Here is a 23,096-nt window from a genome sequence, read left to right as displayed (position 1 = left end):
GAATAGGTCATATAGCGTGCCAGTGAGGAAGAGTGAGTTAGTCATTGGGAGGGGGAGTAGAAGGGGTAAAGGTAGACCTAAAATAACTTAAAATGAGATAGTAAGGATTTAGTAGCCTTGAATTTGTCGAAGGAAATTTTCCATCATCGTATAAATTGACTGAAAAGGATTCATATAGTTGATCCCACCTAATGGGACTTAAGGCTTGGTTCGTTGTTGTTGTTGCTTGTTGTTGCTCTCCTAGGTGGTCAATAAGAGGGGATTTTAATGCAGTTAGGTTTGTGAGGAAGAAGAAAAAAGGAGGGGGGCTAGTGCTAATATGTACCAATTTCATTTTCTTATTAGGGATTCTAGCCTGGGAGATCTTCCTTTGAGCAAAACTTCTTTTACATGGTCAGTGAGGGGTACTAGAGCAGAGGCTAGTAGATTGGATAGATTTCTGCTCTGTAGTGATTAGGAGGGCAAATTCCCCAACCTTACTCCAATTGTTCTCCTAAAACCTACTTTGATCACTTCCCTATATGATGGAATATAGAACAGTTTCATTGGGATCCCACTCCTTTTAGGTTTAAGAATATGTGGCTAGACCATGCTTCTTTTAAGCCCTCAGTGAGGAGCTCGTGGAAAGAGGACATAGGGTAGGTTTTGGAAGGATTTAGGTTTGTGAGGTAGATGAACGTTTGAAGAAGAATCTAAAATTTTGGAATAAAGATGTGTTTAAGGATGTTAGAATTAGAAAAGCCCACAACTCAGATGAGTTGGATCTTTTGAAATAGAAAGGGAGAGGAGACTAACTTGTCGAAGAGTGAGGAGGCCAAAAAGATTCCTTTAATAAATGATTTGGAAGAGGTAATCTTTAAGGAAATGAGGAGTTGGAGACAAAGGACCAAATTTAAATGGTTTAGAGAAGGAGATTGTAATTCTAGATTCTTTCATAGGGTAGTTAGAGGTAAGATGAGGAAAAACATGATTAGAGTTGGAAGTTCGAGGAGGGAGAATTATTGGCCCTAATAGGATAGCCTTTGAGATCTCTAATTTTTTGGTTAATCTTTATTCTGAAGAGGATAGTTGTAGGCCAATGGTTGATACCTCCAGAGATCAAATGTTGTGGTTAGAGAGACCTTTTAAGGAGGAGGAGGTGACGGGAGTTGTTTTCGAGATGGATAGGGATAAGACTCTGGGTCCAAATTGCTTTAATATAATTTTTCCCAAGACTACAGGGGCTTTATTAAGGACGATTTGCTAAGTCTTTCGTGAATTTTATGGGAATGGAATTCTGAGTATGAGCTTTAACTCTACTTTTATTACCCTAGTACTTAAGAAATTAGGTCTATTAAGATTGAGGACACTAGACCTATTGGCCTACTCTCTAGTCTTTAAAAGATAATCACAAAAGTTCTAGCAAATAGGCTGACCATGGTGCTTGTTAAGACCATTTCAACAACTCAGACTTCTTTTGTCAAGGGTATACAAATAGCGGACGCCATTTTGGTGGCTAATAAGATGGTGGAGGATATTTGAAGGAGGAACGAGAGGGGATTCATATTCAAACTAGATTTTAAGATGGCTCACGACAGAGTTGGAGTTGCTTGGACAATATTTTTGCGAGAAAGAGTTTTGTTGGGTGTTGGCACCAATGCTTAAGGAGTTATTCATTCAATGTTTGGTTCTCCGTTGTTGTGAATAGGAAACCTAAGTCTCGATTGAGGGCTTCTAGCAGCATTAGACAAGGAGACCAACTCTCCCCTTTTTTTGTTTATCCAATGAGCTGATGTGTTGAGTAGAACGATGGATAGGGTTGCAGATCAAGGTGGTGAAAGTTTGAAAGTAAGGAGAGAGGGAGCGGTTTCTCATCTTCAGTTTGCAGATGACACTATTTTCTTTCTAGAGGATCATAGGCCTTCTTTCAAATGAATTTTGGGAATCTTCCATGTCTTTGAGAGGGTGTTGGGGCTAAAAAAAAAATTGGAGAAAAATGGTCAAGCTAATATTAATGTCTCCTGAGCATGTTAAGGAGCAAGCCTCAAAGAAGAGTTGTCGTTTTTTAGAGTGTTCTTTGACTTACTTAGGGGTCCCTTTAGGGGGTAATCCTAGAGCCACAATTTTTTGGAATTTAGTGATGGAAAGAGTGGCTAAGAGGTTGGATGTTTGGAAAGGGACATTTTCTTCCCGTGGTGGGAGAATTATCCTTATTCAAGCTTGTTTATCCAACATTCCCTTATATTATTAGTCAACTCTCAAAATTATAGTGGCGATTGCTAATAAGATTTGAGGAAATAATGAGAGAATTTTTATGGTCAGGAGTTGGGGGTTTTCGGTATCTTTTATTTAGGTGGGAGGAGGTATGCAAGTCCTGAAAAAGGGTTTTCAAGATCTTTTAGTGTCTAAAATCATCACTCTCCTAGCTAAATGGTTACAACATTTTCCCCTAGACTTCATCATAAAGTGATTAGGAGTAAACATGGGTTGAGTGTGAATGGTGGGACCCATATTTGTTTGTGATATTCTTTGGAGAGTTCATGGAGATCTATTTCTCAAATTTATCCCTTATTCACTCTTCGCATTAATTTTGTTGAGGGGACAAGTTCTCAGATTCATATTTAGAAAGATTCGTGGTTGGGGAATGATATCCTCTCCAAATCTTATCCTCACCTCTTCCAATTGAGCTTAGGGCAAGATAGCATGACTTTTTTTGTAATTGATTTGGTTAGCCCTCTAGTATCTTGGAACTTTCATTTTTTAGAAGACCTCTAAATGATACACAAATGATGGAACTCTACTCCTCATTGTCTTTATTGAATAATTCTCATCTTTCTTTAGCTAGGGATACTCAGTCTTGGGCTTTGGATCATTCAAGCGTATACAATATACTCTTGTAAATCTTTTTTCGACTTTTTGACTTGTTCCAACTTTTGTTTTCCTATATTTTCAGGTATTTGGAAGGCCAAATATCCCCCAACGATTAAGGATTTCATTTGGCATATTGCACTTAATAGAATCAATACTAAGAATCTATTGCAAATTATGAGAGCTTTGAAGGCCTTTTATCTAGATGTTTGTGTTCTATGTTATTTGAACTATGAGTTGGCTCCTCATTTGTTCTTGCACTGTGATTTTGCTTGAAGCATCTAGAATAATTTATTGGGCATGTTGGGACAAGTTTGGGTTTGTCTAGGACAGTGGATGGAATATTGGCCATCTCTTTTGAGGACTTTGGAAGAGGAAAGGATAGGGCTGCTATGTGGAAGTGTGGAATACTTGCAGTGCTGTGGGGTTTATGATTGGAACAATACACAGATTTTTTCAAGGATAAAATTGAACAGGCATCTAGCTTGGGAGAAGATTCGTATCTGACCTCTCTATAGTGTGTTGGCTCTAGATGCTTTAAAGGAGAGAAATTTTTAGAAATTCGCTGAGATTGGAGAAATTTTTTGCTTTCACAAATTCAGAGTATTTTTTTGTGTATAGTTTCTTTTTTTCTGGATTTTTCTAGAATTTTTACAATGAAGTCTTTTCTTTTGCTGTCCAGAAAAAATAAAAACTTAGTAAGTCAAAACAATCACTTATGAGCAGAAGCCTTTTCATAATAACATAAATCACAAGCATGTATGACCTTTTTGGAATGGTTGGGATCCCTCAATTAAGGTCGTATTTGTTGATATTTATGTCAGATGTTTCAAATTAAAAAATATATATATCTATTTAATAAATATTATATAACCGTCGTCGATTTTATTTTAAGTATACATTAAATTTAATATATTAGCTTTAACATTTTGAAATATTAACTACTACTCTTAACAGTTTCATATTTATGATGCTGAAAGTTATACTTAATTTTACCTATATAAACAATGATCAGCTTCATTTCAAGATACGTTTTTCTTCTTGAAAACAACTCTATCTTCTATTCTCTCTTCAAATTTATATTCTGTTGGGCAATTAAATGACACTACATCTCCTATAGCTTTGGTGTTTGTGAGTGCACACAAAACCAAGCCAGCTGAGCAACCATAGAGGTCGTGCGCGCAGTTACTATATGCATCAAGAAATGTTCTCCATAGGCGTATATTCAGCTTTAAGAACAGCGGTCCTTCCACACCTCAACTTCTGATAAGTATTTGTATTTTTATTTAATATTAGTTTTATTAATAAATATTTTTCCTTCTATTATATTTCCAACAATCTTAAAGCCCATTCATTTTAGCACAACGCACATAGTAACAAATTGTGTCTTGCACGTGTGGTATTTACATTTAACCATCTTGTCCTCATTTGTTGTGGTTGAATTTTGGTGCTTTGGTCGGGCCCTAATTGTCGTATAGATGATCAAGGCAATTTGTTGATTGGTGCAATCATGATCTGCTGAAGTTGGCAAGAAATGTGTGGAACAAGTAAAGTGTCAATAAAATAATGTGTTTGTTCCTTTGCTTAATACCATGATATAATCACCATCTCTTTCACTATTATTTAACTTAAATTAGCCTCTTGTAGTTTTGATTTTATTTTTGTTTCAAACTGTTTGACAACCCGTTAAATTGATATTATTTATATTTGCAAGAAGTTTAGATATTTTATTTTCCCAATTGTGCAAGTCAAATAGGAACATTAGAAAAATCAATTGCAAATGATGTCACAAATATTGTAGAAATTTTGGATCATTAATTTGTAAAGCAATTTTAGTAAAATTGCATTTAGTTTATTTATTTTGCGAAAAAATTTTAATTTGGTGTGTGTTGGCTAGTTTCATTTTGTTCTACAAGCGATGACCAAGGCTTGGGATGTGTAAGTGATTCTGTTAGGCAAGAGTGTTCTTCTCCAATCTGCTTCATTGACATGTTCAATTTTTTTTTATGCTCCATCACATTTGCATTTTCACCTAATTCTTATGAATCGTTAGAACCTATAATTTGGGTTTGATTTACTTCAAAATACTTGCATGATTTGTAAACCAAATCCAAGTTCATTTATGAAGACTTCAAATGGTAATAATGCTTTAAGAGTGTCAAATACTTGTTGGTTATGCAAAAGAACCCCATCTATTATGGAGCGTAGAGATAGTAATCCTCAAGCTCAATATTATTACCTTCAATGCGTGAAGCATGCATTTCAAGAGGGCAGAAAATATGGTTATATAACTCTCGTTTCTTAATTTTTTAGATTTCTCTTAAAGACCCTATTTTCCTTTTTCAAACTGATGGTAAATTTGTTTATAAAATGGGGGGAGGAATCTTGGGATTGTGAGGCTCCCTCTATAGATCACAACCTAATTAATAGTGAGGTTTACAGTAATAAAAGAATTTAAGTGCTCCCCACTATTGTTATGACTTGTTTTTAAGTGGTGGAAGCATGTGTGCATAAATAAGCTGACATTATTCTTGAATTAATTTTATTTTAACTGCTCCAGCCATGTACATGGACAGGATATAGTAAAGTAATTTATTTAGTGATATTCAAATGTAAAACTTTTATTGTGGCATTAGCATTTTCAGTGATTCATTTTTTACTATTTTTGTGGCAGACAATATATAATATTTTCTCTTTCAATTCTATTACTAAAATAGAATATTACCTATTTTTCCCATGATGAGGCGAATTATCATAAGTCACACAAATTTATTATCTTTAGTTGTGGGGGGTATCCAATGTGGTTTTCGTATTCTTGTTCATTCATGAAAATGCGTGATGCTTAGGTGATAACGGAATTATTTGGTTAACTAATTTATTTAATACAATTGTAAAAACTAAGAAAATTCCATATGAATGGAGGAAAAGCACTTTAATACCTATATACAAAAATAAAGGAGACATTCAAAATTGTAATAACTATTGTGGAATTAAACTTATGAGTCATACGATCAAACTAAGGGAAAGGGTAGTTGAACAAAGATTAAGGTTAAAAACAAAGATCTCAAAAAATCAATTTGGATTTATGCGTGGGAGATCTACCACAGAAGCTATTTATCTTTTAAGAAGATTAATGGAAAAGTTTAGGGAAAAGAAGAGGGACTTGCATATGATATTTATTGACTTTGAGAAAGCATATGATAGGATACCTAGGGAAGTTCTATGGTGGGTTTTAGAAAAAAAGGATGTATGTAGTAGGTATACCGATATCATTAAGGATATGTACGATGGAGTAATAACTAGTGAAAGGACTATAGATGGAGAAACTAGAGAATTTCCAATCACCATAGGTGTACATCAAGAATCTGCTTTGAGTCCTTATCTTTTTGCTTTAGTGATGGACCAATTGACTAAGAGTATTCAAAAGGAGGTTCCATGGTGTATGTTATTTATAGATGATATTGTATTAATTGACGAAACTAGGGACGGAATAGGATGAGTTAGAATTATGGAGAAAAGCTTTGGAATCTAGAAGCTTTAGGATAAGTAGAAATAGGACTGAATATATGAAATGTAATTTTAGTAATGATAGGAGGAATATTAGAGACCAAGTTAAACTTGATGATGAAGAAATAAATAGCACTTGTAGATTTCGATACCTTGGATCTATTATGCAAGCTAAAGGAGAAATTGAAGATGATATAATGCATAGAGTTAAAGCAGGTTGGATAAAAAGGAGAAGTGCTTCTAGTGTGCTCTGTGATCGTAGAATACCCTTAAAACTAAAAGGAAAATTTTATAGGACAGCTATAAGACCAGCTATGCTATATGGATCGAAATGTTGGGCAATGAAGAAACATAATATCCAGAAAGTAAAAGTTGTCGAAATGAGAATGCTTAGATGGATGAGTGGTATAACATTGAAAGATAAATTAAGGAATGAACATATTTGTGGTAAGTTTAGGTGTAGCTCTTATAGAAAATAAGATAAGGGAGGGACGACTCAGATGGTATGGACACTTGCAACGTAGGTCACATAATGCACCTGTGAGGAAGAGTGACTTAGTTACTGTGGAGGGTAGTAGAAGGGGAAGGGGTAGGGGTAGACCTTAAATAACTTGGGAGGAGATAGTGAGTAAGGATTTAATATCCTTGAATCTATCAAAAGAAATGGTCCATGATCGCATAAATTGGCGGAAAAGGATTCATATAGCCAACCCCACTTAGTGGGACTAAGGCTTGGCTTTGTTGTTGTTGTTGTATATATGCTTCATGATGTTATTAATGATTTTTACGTCTTTGAGAGGCAAATTAACAGGTGCAAATAAGGCATAATACATGGAAGCAATGATGTGAGGATGAAGTCACTTAGCTGTAAAATGGCATGGAGAAATTAAAGTGCAAACACACAAGTGTGTAAATTATCATTTTTTGGGGTGCATTATCCAAGTGGATAATAGACACATAGCCATAGTATTGGCTTTGGTTAGTATATTTATGAACTAACCTGAACTAACTGAATAGTCAAATTGGGCAATTATTAATGTGATTACAAAAATGTGAGGATACCTAATATCAATATGATCAAAATATGAGAGTGAGAAACATATGTTGATAATGATTTCCTTAACTAAAGGACTAGCAAAAAAGCTAATAGAAAATAAACATCAAAGGGGATGTGTGTTAAGCCCTTAACATAACCTACTGATGATAGCAACCCAACCTATGTGATTGGGTATCGAATTAGGTTCAATGGGTAATAACAAATCATTGAGCAATTTGGTGAGCAATATTATTTGTTTTGATCATCCCCATGGTGTTTTGAATGGTGCAACTATAACGATTGTGAGGTTGAGTTTATCTCTTAATAAATTCATATATCCTTTGTTAGGTAGTGTGTTTAGTTGTACTTACACACTTGATGGATTTAACTATATGAGTGTGGAAGTGGGGCCACTTCCTATGAAAGTTTACTTTCTAAAGCACTCATGAATATCCAGGTATGGTGCATGGCCTATTCGTGCCAACTCGCAGGAGTTCGTGTCTAGAGATGTTATGTGAGTGATATGTTTATATTGGTACGCTGAAGGAATTTGGTTCAAGAATTTAAGATTGACCAAGTTCTAGTAACTTATAACATATTCTCTCTAAATGCTATTCAAACTTAAATGTATTGTCACCTAATGCATTACACCTCGTGGTTACCCAACACTAATTTTTTATCTTTCTTCAATTTCTTTAATTTGAACCATGTAGGGGATTGTTGGTATTTATCTCGGATGTTTCAAATTAAAAAAAAAAAATACATACATATATATATATATAATAAATATTATATAACAAACATCGATTTTATTTTAATTAAATATACGTTAAATTTAATATATTAGTTTCAACATTTTAAAATATTAACTACTACTTTAATGATTTCGTACTTATGATGCTGGAAGTTATACTTTATTTTACCTATATAAACTGTGATCCAACTTCAAGATACGTTTTTCTTCTCCAAAACAACTTTATCTTCTATTCTCTTTCGAGATTTATATTCTGTTAGGTAATTAAATGACACTATATTTCCTATAGCTTTGGTGTTTGTGAGCGCACACAAAACCAAGCCAATTGAGTAATCCTGAAGGTCATGCATGAGTGGCTATATGCACCGAGAAATGTTCTCTGTAGGCTCGAAATTAGCTTTAAGGACGGTGGTCCTTTTACGCCTCAGTTTGTGATAAGTATTGGTATTTTTATTTAATATTAGTTTTGTTAGTAAATATTTTTCCTTCTATTGTATTTTCAACAGTATTTCCCATACTACAGCCCAAAAAATCATTAATCCATATTTAAATCACCCAAAGGAGAAATAAAAAGGATAAGAGTTTACACTAGAATCAGGACCAAAGTTGGTTTTCTAAAAACAAGACAAACAATAGATTATTGAACAGTTTACCTCTCTAGTTGTTAACATAAAGTGGAGTCCTAGGATCGGCCTCATCTGACTAACAAAGATCCAATTCTGCCCCTAGTTCCTTCAAAATATTAGAAGCACGCATGTCCATAACCCAACATAACCAAAATACAAGGAACTTGCACCAGCTACATTGGATGTCTCTATGTTGCCATTAAACTCTAATTCATGGTCCACACACACTCAAGCCCCTCATCTGAGATAAAGAAACATCTTCTCAAACTCGTGAGCCATTCAACAAAGGAATATCACCCTCTGTAGAATCCAGTTTGTCCCCTTTGAACACCCATCTCAAGTTGTTGGTCTCCCCAACGAATGATACAGCCATTGTATCATTAGTCACACCCTAACATTCACTTATGGGCACCACCCCCTTAGAATAACAAAATTGAACCCTAAAATCAAACAGTAATCCTCAAAGACCTTATCCAACCGCAAATCTGCTCCAACTAAGCTTTTATCCTTGACCTGAATTTAGAAAAGATGTTATAGCCTAGCCTACCCTACTAATGTATTGCATAGTAGAGTATAGACATATAGTATAGTAGGCAAACGAGTTAATGAAGATGTTTAGGCTAATAAATAATAGAGTGTCAGTACATAGCCTTCAGTCTTACAATCTTCTAGAGCTTGAAAGATTCATACCTCACTATAAGGATTTTTTCCAACCCATAAAGTTGCATAGGTGCGGATCCTCCTTAAGTTAATCCCCTCAACTTGTGGTCTCGTAGTAGATGGCCAAGGCAAAGGGTTGCATAGAATTTGCAAACTATTTTGATGTCCCTTGTCTTCTTCTAAAGTTTCCCAATTTGCACCATTCAAATAGGGAAGTTCCATGGGAAAATGGACCCTTATCCCTCAAGGCCCTAGATCGATTCCAAATAGGTGTTTCCTCAAAAGTACCCCTCTTGCTTGTTTTACATCATGGAGACTGAGAAATTTCTTTAATGTTAAGCACCTAAATTTTCCTTCAGATAGCATCCTCCTCAAGTATATTTCCAAAAGGGTTTTGTTCCACCATTTAAAATTTTCCTTAGTCCCATTCAACAAGCATAAGAATTGCAAAGACATCAAAATGCAGAGTCCACCACCAATCCTCAATAAGCTACCCAAAACCTTCCCTCAGCCGTATATGTTTTCAAAGATGAAAGGAGTTGGCTCCCAATTTATGCAACCAACCCAAACCAGGTGGGCATGCATATGCACAATGTACTAGTGATAACCTTGGAAGAGGATCTTTTAGGTGACTTTAGGGAAGTATTCCTCCCTGTTGAGAAGGTTAGTAAATTAGAAAACCCTAATCACATGATAGGTCTTCTTGTCTATTTATAATGTGTGTAATGCCCAGTGCAATGACCATCAATACCTAACTCACTCATGCTTGCAACGACACAGCAGCATAACCAATAACACTCTTCCTCAAGCTGAAGCATAGATTTCATATGCTCCTACTTTGTTCTACATGGATTTAACCCAAGAACTCGCAAAAGCTATAATGTATAAATCAGCAAGTTGGAACTTGAACTTCTTGAGTGGTTGTAATGAGCTTCTACACAAGTTCTAATTTAACAAGGTGACAATCAACTTTAATGTGTATTTTATGCCCATTAAAGAATGGGTTGAAGCCTTCGGGGCAATCTAAATAGTAGCTTTATCATTACACATCAATTCCATAAGCTGACAAGCTGGTAACTAAGTTCTTCCAACATCTTCCTTATCCAAACCAGTTCAAATGTTGTTTTTGCTACAGGAAGGTCTTAAATTTCAACTTCAAATAGAATTTTTTATGCCTCAAAAAGTAAAGAAAATTGTATGCAATTTCGATGTTGAAGTCACTTTTGCTTTTGACTTCAGAAAATGATGTAACTTAGAAGGAAAGCATGGAATTCTTTTAGGAAACTTTAAAAACTATAAATATGCATAATAATGCAAGATTCTGAACTAAAACATTGCAAATGAAATATATGAAGGATGAATAACTGGTCTAAAAGGTGCATTAAGTACACTATAATAATCTTATTAAATATATTCAATTAATGTAAATGAAATTCATAAATAAGTTAAATATCATTTATTAAAAAAACAGAAATAGATGGATAGACATAAATAGCCAAATAAAGTGGTGTAGCTTAGATCTAAGTTTCATTTTTCAAAATCTATTGATATCCATTTTTAAATAATCTTTCAATTCAATTTAACAAAAAAAAGATAAATCAAGGGAGAAATTCCAATTATGACACTAAATCTCAAATTTAAACTTAAAAGAATCTTCATTCTATAGTTAAAATATGACAAATTTTACTCAAATTTTGAGATTTCAATAATTTATGAGTGACTTACTGAAATTTCAATGAAAATTTTGTAAAACTAAAAATCGACTGCCATTTCAATTTCTAGGTTGGTGGAAAGGGAAAATATTTTGCAACTTCATGGAATTTAAGATCATGTTATTGGCCTTGTATTTCGACACAGCACTCAAACACGCCACAACAATTTGTTTCTTACTCTTCCATAATACTAGGTTCCCACAAGCACATGCACAGTAGCAAGTGGTGGGCCATCCAAGGATGAGTCGGGCCAATCAGCATCTGCATAACCCTAAATACAAGTATGATATTCTTACTCTTTGATAATACGAGGTGACCACAAACAAACATGCAATAGCCTGTTGTGGACATCTTGCCAAAGGGTGACCGAGCCCAATCTGAGTGAGTTTCAATCCCATTCTCATCTAAAAGATCTAAAGGATACTAAATTTGGCTAAGACAGTCCCATACTTCCTCTATGACAAGCTGGTCCCATACTTACATTAAGATAGTTCAATACCCAGGAATTAATTTACTGGACCCAAATCTTTAGTCTGAAACTGTGTCTAGAGAAATTGCCTTATATTCCAGATACCCTAATCATCATTATTGATAATCAATCCTATGAATGGCAGTATGGCGACAAAATACAAATTACCGCACCAGACCAACAAAAATATGCTGTATGAGTTCGCTTCGGATCACACAAGGATTTTTTTAGACAAAGCTCAAATGCTAAGTCCCCTTAAGCAACAAACCGCGGTGGTTGCTCCATATAAACATCCTCTTGAGGGTCATCACAAAAGAAGTCATTCTTCACATATAACCAATGCAGAGGTCATTGATAAGTGGTGACTAAGGAGGAAAACAAATGAACCAAGTCAAGTTTGGCAACCAAATTGAATACTTCAGCATAATCCAAACTGTAGGGGCTACATAATGGTGATATCTGCGTAACTGTGACGTTGGTTTTAAAAATATGAAGGGTTCTCATGATTTTGAACTGGCAGTGGCGTCCAATATTTTCCTCAGGGCTGCCTTTTTTCGGATGAAAGCTGGAGTTGTTCAGACTATTGGTGGTGTGGACAGTCGCATAAATGCATATAGGGTTATAAGGTTTTGAGCTTTGTTTGGAATTGGCTTCTGCACCCTCAGGGCTGCCTTTTTTCGGATGAAAGCTGGAGTTGTTCAGACTATTGGTGGTGTGGACAGTCGCAGAAATGCATATAGGGTTATAACTTATAAGGTTTCGAGCTTTGTTTGGAATTGGCTACTGCACTTAGGTTTTAGGTCTCTGGATAATGCTCGGGTACCACACTAAGAAGGTTTAGAAAATTGGAAAAACTTGATCACAATATAGGTCTCTCTCTTTATTTACAATGTGTCATGTATTCTGTATCTTTTTCACCTTTGTTAGATTACCACTTTACCTAAACTCTTAAGCTATTAGGTTGTGGTCCAACAATGTATACCAAGCTTTAACACTCCCCATGCACGTACAGCCCAACAGCATGTGGAGAGATAACACATGATAAATAACACTGATTATCGAGAATTTTACAGTTTTGCGGGGGTATGGGAGTAGTGGAGAGGATGACTTCTACTATGCTTTGGGATAGGATTCAACATGTGGCCTCCTTGGGCTGTTGCAGCAGGATGATTTCCAAATCACCTACACTTTCGAACCAATTATGGGAAAATATTACAAGGTTTATAAACAATTACATCAGAAATCACTCCTGAATCCCTCCAACTGTTCTTCATTTTATATTTTTGTTACTATATCTTGTAATTCATCATTAGGACCTAATGAAACATGAAGTTGTTTCCCAACATATAGAAAGATCAAAGCAATCATAGAGAGCAAATAAATTTAGGAATTCTTAATCAATAACGTATGATAAATCAAAGTCAGGTCAAATCTTGACAAGCTATTAGAAAAAAAGCTTTAGTCATTGTTCCAGATTATAGATATAAAACCACATAAGCCACGTGCCCAAGGAGCTTTTAATTGGTCAACATATTATGTGAACTTGAATGAGACAAGCTTTTAAAATAGCAACTACTGAGTCAGAAGTTCCATTGAAGTACCTCAAGCAATTGAAACATAGCTTTCATGTCAACAAGGCTCTGCACCGTCTCACGATACACACTGCCAAGGAAGTTGAGTGGAAGTGAGAGCTGGAATAAAAGCCCATTTACCATTACCTGCATACCAAAATAGATTTCTTATTGATTCAACCATCATCAATTTTTACAATATATGAATAAACCATAATCAAGCAGAAATTTTACCAAATCACCCACTGTCATCTTGCCATCCATAATCCCGTGTGAACACAAAACCATAGCAATCGACAAAGCTGTGCTAAATATTACATTTTGGCCAAAGTTCAAGGAGGCAAGACTACGTTGCGTTTTTAAGGCAGCATCTTCATATCCTGAATCAGAGTTGCAGCCACAGCAGCAGCATCAATCAACTAAAGCAACTCTTTCCAAAAGAAACAACAATAAAAAGAAATCATCACTTGAAGAAAATAGAACAGTTAAATCCAGAAAGCATAACAAGGTACAAACACACACAAATTTCAACCAGCGTCAAGAGGTGGATGCAAAATATTATAACTGATGTTTTTCCGGGCCACCCACCACTCAAAGCATTACCATATATATATATATATATATATATATATGTTGTTTCACTAAGGTCAGTTAAATGGTAAGGCCCACTCAATTTAGAAACATTAGAAATAACAGCACACTTGTTCAAGCATACAAATTATAGACATGCATATGCCTTTGTGAGTGTATTCATCTGCAAATCAACAACCTTTATTTTTTCAAAAGGAAAGGGATTTAGGAGATTGCTAGTTACACATCAGAAAAAAAGAATTTGACAGAAACTTACTTTTTAAGAAATCATCATATTTCTCAGCTTCATAAGCTTCATTGTTGAAATATTTCACAGTCTGAAAATATATCAAATTATATGACCAAAAATTTTCAAAATTACACCAGGAAAAAAAAAACACATCATATGATGCATATAAGGGAGAAATCCATAAATATATATTTTAAGCACACCTCATAATTGATAAGTGAATCAATTGCCCTTGTGCTTGCATCATTATCAGCTTTATTCATGGCCTTCCGAAACTTGGTCCTCCACTGGGGAACAAAAAAAAAAACACACACACACAGCAAAAATTTTAAGCAGAAGTCACAAATAAATTTTTCACCGTCTTCGGAACTCAGAAGGATACACCACACTCGGGACACCAACAGATGAAGACAATTGTGACATGATCTATAACAGATGGATAATATGCACCATTTATTGCAAAAAAGACTGTTATGTAGGTGGAATAGGCAAGAATGAGTTATTATACCTGTGTCACAGTCAATGTGAAAATAATATATGCAGCAACTGACAAAGAAGTAATCCATGCAAAAGGGGCCCCAAATTTGTATGCCAGTATACCTGATACCATAGATATCTGGAAGGATGCATGTTAAAACTGTCTATACTGATCAGAAACAATGAGTAGAAAAAATAGGCAAGTAATTAAAAGAAAAATGGCTCAAAATTGAGACTGTGAAATGAAAAGATAAAATGTGTAATTAATAAAAAATGGAAAACATTTATATGAATATTGGGTGGCAGCATATAGAGTTCAAGATCCGGGAAATGCAAGTCCAATGTCAAGTAGCTTTATGAATATTCGGTGGCAGCATATAGAGTTCGAGATCCAGGAAATGCAAGTCCAATGTCAAGTAGCTTAATAGTGATTGCACCTACAGAGTCATACCTCTAAGATGGTTGGAAAAACATTGAATACCATTGATGAAAGAATAAAATTTATTGCACGGCTACCACGATCAATTGTTCGATTTAAGGCACCTGTTTCTCGACTGGAAACACAGAGAGAACATCAGACATTAAAAAAATAAAAAGACATGTCCTTCAACTGTTCAAAAGATGGAAAGAAGGAAATAGGGTGCAAGCAAGTGTTTGTGTTGTTAATTTTAGCATGGCAAGGAACCAAACTCAAAATTTGAAAATGTTACAAAGTTACAAAAATAACATCACCAGACTTCACAAAAGTACAACAACTTCACATGACTTTCCATTTGTGTGTTTTAACAATTTAAATTCTTTAATTTTTGCTGCCTTCCCAAGGCAATAGTTTTTTAAAAAAAATTTTGCTAACATTTTATTAATTCTTTTTTATTAGGGGAAAAAAAAAAAGAAATATCATTAATTACAGACGAATACAAAAGGAGCATAAGAAATACTTCTAAGAAGAAAACATGACAAAAGAAAAAATAACAATCAAAACAACACAGCCATCCAGTCATGCGGTAAAACTGAAAAACACACCCCTTTAAAGCATCCTGCTGCAAAAGCCCATAACAAGGCAAAATACTGAATCCCATCCCAGAGCAAAGGCCAAGACATCTTATTCTCCATAAAGATACAGAGCACTCTGTTCCAACCAAAGAGACCACAAAAAAAAAAAATCCCCAACCCCACAATGCCAAACCTTTCTCTCCTGCCAAACCCTGTAAAGGAAACAGACAACAAATCCTCCAGCTGGGCAAACCCAACTCCCTCCAAAAAAGATAAACAACTGAGGTAACCTCAATATTGAAGGAAATTTCGATCTTCAAAAAACTATAATGTAAGGTACAAGGGCATACTTTCTCAAATTAAAAGCTCAAAGAAGATTTACAAGAAAAATATCCACATGAATATAGAGCCACAACTGAGGGTCCTCCCTATTAGAAGAATGGCAACCCTCCAAATATCAAACAAAGTTGAGTGTCCCTCCACCTCCCTATCATTAACAGACCAATTAAAATGGAAATCACAGGAGAAGTTGTCCCCATTCGTAAAAACAAGGGAATTTCGGGAAAACAAATGAAAAACTCAAAATCACCCCCTAAATATCTTCCCAAAAACAAAAGTGAGACCCATTAACCACCACAAATTCGGTATAAGCAATAAGAAATAACAAAACTGTTAAATGCATCTCTAAAGAATTTCAAAGGAACATCATACACCATATTTGCATCCCACCCAATTCCTGCACCCCAAATTTAGTTTTAAAGACGTTCTACCAAAGAGAATTCTCCTCAAAGGGAAACCACCATAGCCACTTGCCCATCAGAGCTATGTTTTTTCAATGTCATCAAAACAGGTAAAATCCAATAATCTAGAGTCACTCAGATTAATACCAGCTATCCCAATCTTTACGAAATTTTTATGCCTGAAACCTACTCAAAAGTTGTAAGACAGCAAGCACATTCAAAAATGAGACCCTCCATCACCTTCAAGTACAATTTCCAAATTACTTGGTTATAGCCCTTTTCAAATCAAGTTTAAAGACAACCCACTTCTATTCCCACCTACAGTCATCCTCAACAACCTCATTAGCTACAACAATAGAATCCACACTCTACCTAACCCTCAAAAAAGTCTCCTTCACAAAACTTAACCAATCAGCAAGAACCACATCAATAACCCACAATCTGCCTAACCCTCAAAAAGGCAATTTAAGCCTTAAAAATAGAGTCTCCTTCACAAAACTTAACCAATCAGCAAGAACCATATCAATAATCCTACAAACACTCGTAACAACACTAATAGGCCAAAAAGCTGTAACTTTAATTGACTAACTTTCTTAAACACCCAAGTAATAAAAGCAAAGTTTGCATAAGATAGCACTCATATGGAATTCGATAAATACCTTAACTAAATCCACCCTAATCTCATCCTAACAATCCTGGAAGAAAGAAATATGAAATACACGTGGACCAAGAGCCTTACCTGTCTCCAACCCATAGACTACTGCCTCACTTCACTTTCCTCAAAAGGCCTCAATTCAGAATTAACTTCACCTCCCTCACTGCCCAAAAATTTGAATTCCTAATCAAAGTCATTCTCATTTTTCCATTGGCCAAAATATGAAAAAAATTCTTAATTACAATTATTAAAATTTTGACTAAAATGAATGATCTTACTTGAAGATAGGTCTCTCCCTCTATTTATAATACAAATTAAATACATTCTAACGACAATAATACCCTTGCTAACTCTCACTAGTTAACATACTAACACACTTAATAATAATAATACTAAAAGACATAAATAACCTCTAACACTCCCCTTCAAGCTAGAGCATAAATGTCATGTGCTCCTAGCTTATTACAAATAAATTTAACACGATCACGCCCCAACGCTTTGGTAAACAAATAAGCAAGCTGCATATCAAACTTCACATAAGCAGTAGTAATGAGCTTATGCACAAGTTTCTCCCAAACAAAGTGGCAATCAACTTCAATGTGCTTCATCTGTTCATGAAAGACTAGGTTAGAGGCAATATGAAGAGCAGCTTGATTGTCATCATAGCTAAGAATAAAAAAAATACCCAATTCTTTCAACATGTTCTTCAACTAGGAAAGTTCACAAGTACAATGAGCCTTATCTCAATATTATGATTTAGCACTTGACTTGGCTACTACAGTTTGTTTCCCACTCTTCCAAGAAACCAAATTACGACCAACAAAGATAGAATAACTAGTTGTGGATCCTTAGTCGGAACGTGACCTAGCCCAATTTGCATCTGTATATCCATGGATATAAGTGTGAGCCTCGTTATGATATAAAGACCCCTCCCAGATGCACCTTTGAGATATCTCAAGATGTGAATTACTGAGTCCAATGACTTGTCCTCGGACAATGTAGAAATTGACTCACAACACTTGTCGCAAAAGATATATCCGGCCGAGTGACTATGAGGTAATTCAACTTTCCAACAAGTCTCTAGTATTGTCCAGGATTAGGTAGCAAAACACTCATATCCAGAACTAATTTGCTGTTACAATCCATGGGTGTATCAACTGGCTCAGATCCCAACAATCGAGTTTCATCCAACAAATCAAGAACAAACTTCCTTTGTGACAAAACAGTCCCCATACGAAATCTAGATACTTCTATACCCAAGAAATATTTCAATGATCCCAAATCTTTGGTTTGAAACTAAGTTTGTAGAAAAAGTTTTAGAATATGTTTTATCATCATCACCGTTTATAACAATATCATCCACATAAACAACAAGAAGGATTCTACCTGATGAAGTATGACGGCAAAATACGAAATGATACACTGCACACCATTGAAGACCAAACTCAAGTACTACAACACTGAAACGACCAAATCATGCTCCAGGAGACTATTTTAAACCATAAAGAGCCTTCTTGAACCAACACACTAAGCCTGACTCCCCTGAGCAACAAACCCAAGTGTTTGCTCCATATAAACCTCCTCCTCAAGGTCACCATGTAAGAAGGCATTCTTCGCATCTAATTGATGCAGAGGCAAGTGACAAGTAGTAGCCAAGGAGACAAACAGATGTACTAATGTAAGTTTGGTTACTGGGAGAAAAAGTATCAAAATAATCCAGACCATACACCTAAGTATCACTTAGCAACAAGATGAGCCACAGAATCATCAGGGTTGACTTTCACAATGTAAACCTAGCGACAACCAACCACAGACTTGTCAGTAGGAAGAGGTACCAGGTTCCAAGTGCCATTGTCATATAAAGCATTCATCTATTCAACATAGAATTCCTCCACCCAGAATAGGCTAAGGCTTCTGAAATAGATTTAGGAAGAGTAGTAGGTGATAGAGCAGTGTAACAAAACAATAATATGAGGGTGATAAGGACTCATAACATAGTTGGAAATGGGATGATGAGTATGTGTGCTTACCTTTCCGAACAGCAATAGGAGGATCAACATCATGGGGAGTATGAACATTATATGAGGAAACCAAAGGCATGGTAGTAGAAGCTAGAGGGGACTCTTATCCTGATTTTAATGATCCTATCTTGTATTATTAGAATCTACTACATTATCTTTTAGGTCTTTATCTACAATAATTCCTACTCCATTTTTAAGTTTCTCTTTTCCAGTGCACCAAAGTTTAAATCCTGATTTTTCAATTTCTCCAGCTTTCTCCCCTACCCATTTCGTCTCTTAAAGGCAAATTAAGTTATTTTTCCTTCTAAACATTATTTCCACTATTTCCATACTTTTGCTCATAAGTGTCCCTATATTCCATGTTGATAATCTAATCCCAGTTTCTTGTGCTAACTTTTTAGTCCTCTCCTTTCTATACTAACCTAGTCTATTCCCTTGAACCAAGTGGATTTGATAAGATTCATGATACAAAAATCAAACAAAGTTTTATGCAAGCTATTAGGTACCTAACACAAACTTGCTCCTTTATATGAGCTTATAACTGGCTGTGCATACAAAGATAATTTGTGTTACACAAACGTAGTACAAGTTTGAATTTTTCCTTTTTTTCCTTTTTTTTGGATGCAAACTTATTTCATATAGAACCCATAAAAGGAAAAAAAATTGCAAAAATTAGCCTCTTTTATAAATTATAGAGGGGAAAGGGAAAGAAGTTAGGGGTAGTAATTTGGTAAAACAAAAATTCTAAGATGGAATGTTAAAGGTTTGGTTGTCTTGATGACAATCGTCAGATTAAAGATATTATAGTCAAGGCTACCTCTAGCACCCTCATGATCCAAGAATCTAAATTGGAAATTGTGGGTGGTTTTCTTGTTAGGAGCATCTAGGATTCTAAAATAAAATATTGGGCATGGTTAGCTTCTACTGGTTCCACAGGGGATATTTCTATTATTTAGGATACAAGATTTACTAGTAAATTGGATGTTCTTATTGGTTCCTTCTTTGTATCTGTTCATTTTGAAGCCTTTTAAACAATTGGATGTTCTCATTGGTTCTTTTTTTGTATCTATTCATTTTGAAGCAATTTTTTAGAAGGTTCAATCGAGGCTTACCTTGAGGATCACCTCAAGGCAAGACAAGCCTAAAACGCCTTGAGGCCCAATATAAAATGCCAAACCCCAAAAAGCCCAACACATTACATGCTGAGGCTTACGCATTTGTATTAAAGGCAAGCCTTTTGCACCATTTTAGTTAAGGCTTACGCATTCTAGGTGTGCAATTCTCAAGTTAGATTTGGCTAGAAAGTTTAACTCCATGTTTATATAAAAGAAATGTCATAATTTGAGTTGATTCTAGAGCTCTTGAACCTCAGGATTTCAAGAATGACTAAGAGTTGTATCTTAGATCTTGAAAACAATTAGAAGTTTGTATAGCTCTCTTGTCATGTTTTATGTAATCGATTCAAATTAGCAATTTTTGAACGGCCAAAAAGTAGTTTGCAAATTATAGTCGATTTTTTTAACATTATACTCGTGAATTTCTTTCTTTTTTCCCCTTTTTACATTATATTTGTGAATTTCTTAGCTTTTTTATTTTTAGCATATATGTAATTTATTTACATGTTTTTACGTGAAAATAAAATTCTCAAAAGGCTTACACCCTACCTCTTAAGGGTCAAATTCGCCTTTTAAAACATTGTTTAGAGGTCATAGACTCATAGGTAAAGGTTAGTTGTGGTTTACCTTGGTTCATGGTTCTAATAATCCTTCACTAAGAGGTATTGTTTAGAATGAACTAGCTTCGGAGCATGGCATGTGTTCCAGTAGGTTGTGGGGGTGCAATTTCAATGTCATTAGATTTGAAAACGAAAAATTGGGAGGCTCCAGAATTGCCTCAAGTATGCGAGTTTAAAAATATTTATTAGGGATTTTCAATTAAGGGTTGTTGCTCTTTTGAATGCTCATTTTACTTGGTTCATTGATGACGATAGCTACTAGGATTGATAGGTTTCTGTTTACTACTAACTGGGAAGATGATTTTCCTACTCTTACTCAAGAACTACTCCTTACAGTTATTTCTAGCCATTGCCCCCATGATTCTTGAATCTCATCCCATTAAATGACTCCCAATTCTGTTTCGATTTGAAAACATGTCGCTTTCTCATACTGATTTTCAATGTTTGATTAAGAGTTGGTGGGGGAAGCACATTGTGGAAAGGTGGGAAAAAATTTTGCTTTATGAAAAAAGTTGAAATGTTGAAATCCAATTGTTAGGAGAGTGTGCAATGTTTCTCCTCTTGGCAATACTCTCCCTTGAGTCCTCAAGCATGGAAAAGATCTCCCCATTGCTCTTTCCGCTCCTCTTCTTAGTTCGCTTCGCCACTAGTATGTTCATAGAAGTGCAACTCCTATTCTCGAAGTCGAACCCTAGCTGACTGTTCTCTTATCAAAGACAAATCTTCCTCACCATCCATCCTTTTTCCAACTCTTTATTTCGAAATGAAACCCTAGTAGACTGATTCAAATTCAACTCTTCTCCAACAATCTTCTTTCTTCAAGCCCTCTTGATCGATCATTGAGATTCCTGAAATCATTCATAGAGGCTTTTGCTACAATCATCAACACGAGAATCCATCCGAACCTTAGTTTCTTCAGCATCACCACCCTTCCTCAAACTCGATTCCCATCTCTTTTAACCAGAGAGGCTGCAAGGTCCTCTACTACTTCGCTCTCTACCTCAATCTCTTAACTTACTATTCTTTTAAATTTTTGGCCCATCTTCCTTGTCGTGCTCATACTTGACACAGGGATGGGAGAGTTTGCTACATTTAAAACAGAGAGAAAAGTGATCTTAGTCATACGTTTGAACTCATTTACCTCCAATATCATAGAATATGCAAGAAGACATGTCTCATACATTTTGTTGGCCAAGGAGGAACTCGTGCAGGGTTGTGGGTCCTAAAAATTATAGGTGTGTGTGCTCTATGAGACCAATGATGGAACTGCTATTAGTAGTCATAGCGTCAAACTCACAGAGGATGGAAACAAGGTGAGTTCGAAGGATTTTGAAAATGGCAAAGGCAAGTTTGTTTGCATGGATAAGGATAGTAGCAAGTGCCTCCTTGATGTTCATATCCTAAGGGTGATCAAAAAAATGGGTGGAAGGCCTTACTACTACATTGAAAATTCTAGTCGCACACGAATGAGGCCTACAAAACTTACAAGGGCAACAAGAGATGCTCAGGTTGTGGCTCTTCGAATGTCATAACAAAACAAAACAATAATAGTGTGTTCCAAAGACTTCCCTTCACCGAGTAATAGTGTGAATGAAATGGCTTTCATTCACAGCCAAAGAAATATTTTGGGGGGAGGGGAGGGGTGGGGGTGGGGTTCTACCCTAATAGGTATCCTAGCACCATACGGGAAATCGATTAGGTCATAGGGGAGGCTTCTAAATTTATTGGGAGGATGAAAGATGTGATAAGGTTAGGTTGGACACTTTACAGCCCAAAACATGTGGCAATAAGATATCAAAGTCAGTTTGGGTCATCAAAGATAAACTATGATACTAATAAGGGATGGCAAGAAGAGCTAAGTCCAAGAGGCGCAACAACCTAGAGTAGATTGCGCTGGTCGTTAAGTCGACAGAGTGCAACAATCTCTGCGGAAGGCAAAGGTCCAAAAATCATTTGCAACAAAGCAGTGACCCCCATGATCAGTAGGGAGCAAGTGGGAACCAGCATTCAGTTTTCTCCTTTATTATCTGATACAAGGGAGTATAATGAAGAACAAGAGTTACACTATGACTTGGAAGAAGAGATGGGCAGCATAGCTGAGTATAAGAAGGAATTATTGGTCAATCAGATAAGGGTTGACCTTAGAGTCACAGAAGAGGATGGGTTAAACTAGCTTCTGCTGAAAACAACTGAGATTTTGATGGGGACAGGATCCTTAGCAGCAAAAATATAGTTAATACTCCACTGTAATCAGAGAGAGATTGTCTTCAGCTGGATCCTAAGAACGCACTAGTAGGTATAAATTTTGTTAATCATTATTCTAATCATTTGTTAGCTTTAAATAATTAGGGGTCTTTGTCTTCCAATCGTAGCCTTGGGCCCTATATTTCTCCTGTGATTAATTCATCTTCTTCTATTGGTGTTTGGGGGGATGATTCTAAGAATGGTGATGTTTTCATGGAGGATCCTGGTC

At 35.6% G+C, this 23,096-nt stretch overlaps 1 protein-coding gene across 6 annotated transcripts in view; it reads right to left on the bottom strand.

The window, feature by feature from the left end:
- LOC131148999 (ABC transporter B family member 25, mitochondrial) overlaps positions 1-23,096 on the bottom strand; it is a 140,528-nt gene that overhangs the window by 90,971 nt on the left and 26,461 nt on the right. For all 6 annotated transcript variants that reach the window (XR_009135107.1, XR_009135108.1, XR_009135106.1 and 3 more), the window contains exons 7-12: positions 14,931-15,033; positions 14,511-14,618; positions 14,206-14,289; positions 14,030-14,090; positions 13,417-13,562; positions 13,213-13,329 (exon numbers count right to left, since the gene is read on the bottom strand). Coding sequence is in view for 3 of the 6 variants with exons in the window: in XM_058099015.1 (XP_057954998.1) it covers positions 13,213-13,329; positions 13,417-13,562; positions 14,030-14,090; positions 14,206-14,289; positions 14,511-14,618; positions 14,931-15,033 (619 nt within the window). In the remaining 3 variants the exon portion in view is untranslated. The remainder of the gene's footprint in view (positions 1-13,212; positions 13,330-13,416; positions 13,563-14,029; positions 14,091-14,205; positions 14,290-14,510; positions 14,619-14,930; positions 15,034-23,096) is intronic.

The sequence above is a fragment of the Malania oleifera genome, chromosome 2, assembly GCF_029873635.1.
Source record: "Malania oleifera isolate guangnan ecotype guangnan chromosome 2, ASM2987363v1, whole genome shotgun sequence".
Lineage (NCBI taxonomy): Eukaryota > Viridiplantae > Streptophyta > Magnoliopsida > Santalales > Ximeniaceae > Malania > Malania oleifera.
The sequence above is the reverse complement of the archived record's forward strand: the minus strand, read 5'-3'. Positions and strand labels throughout refer to the sequence as shown.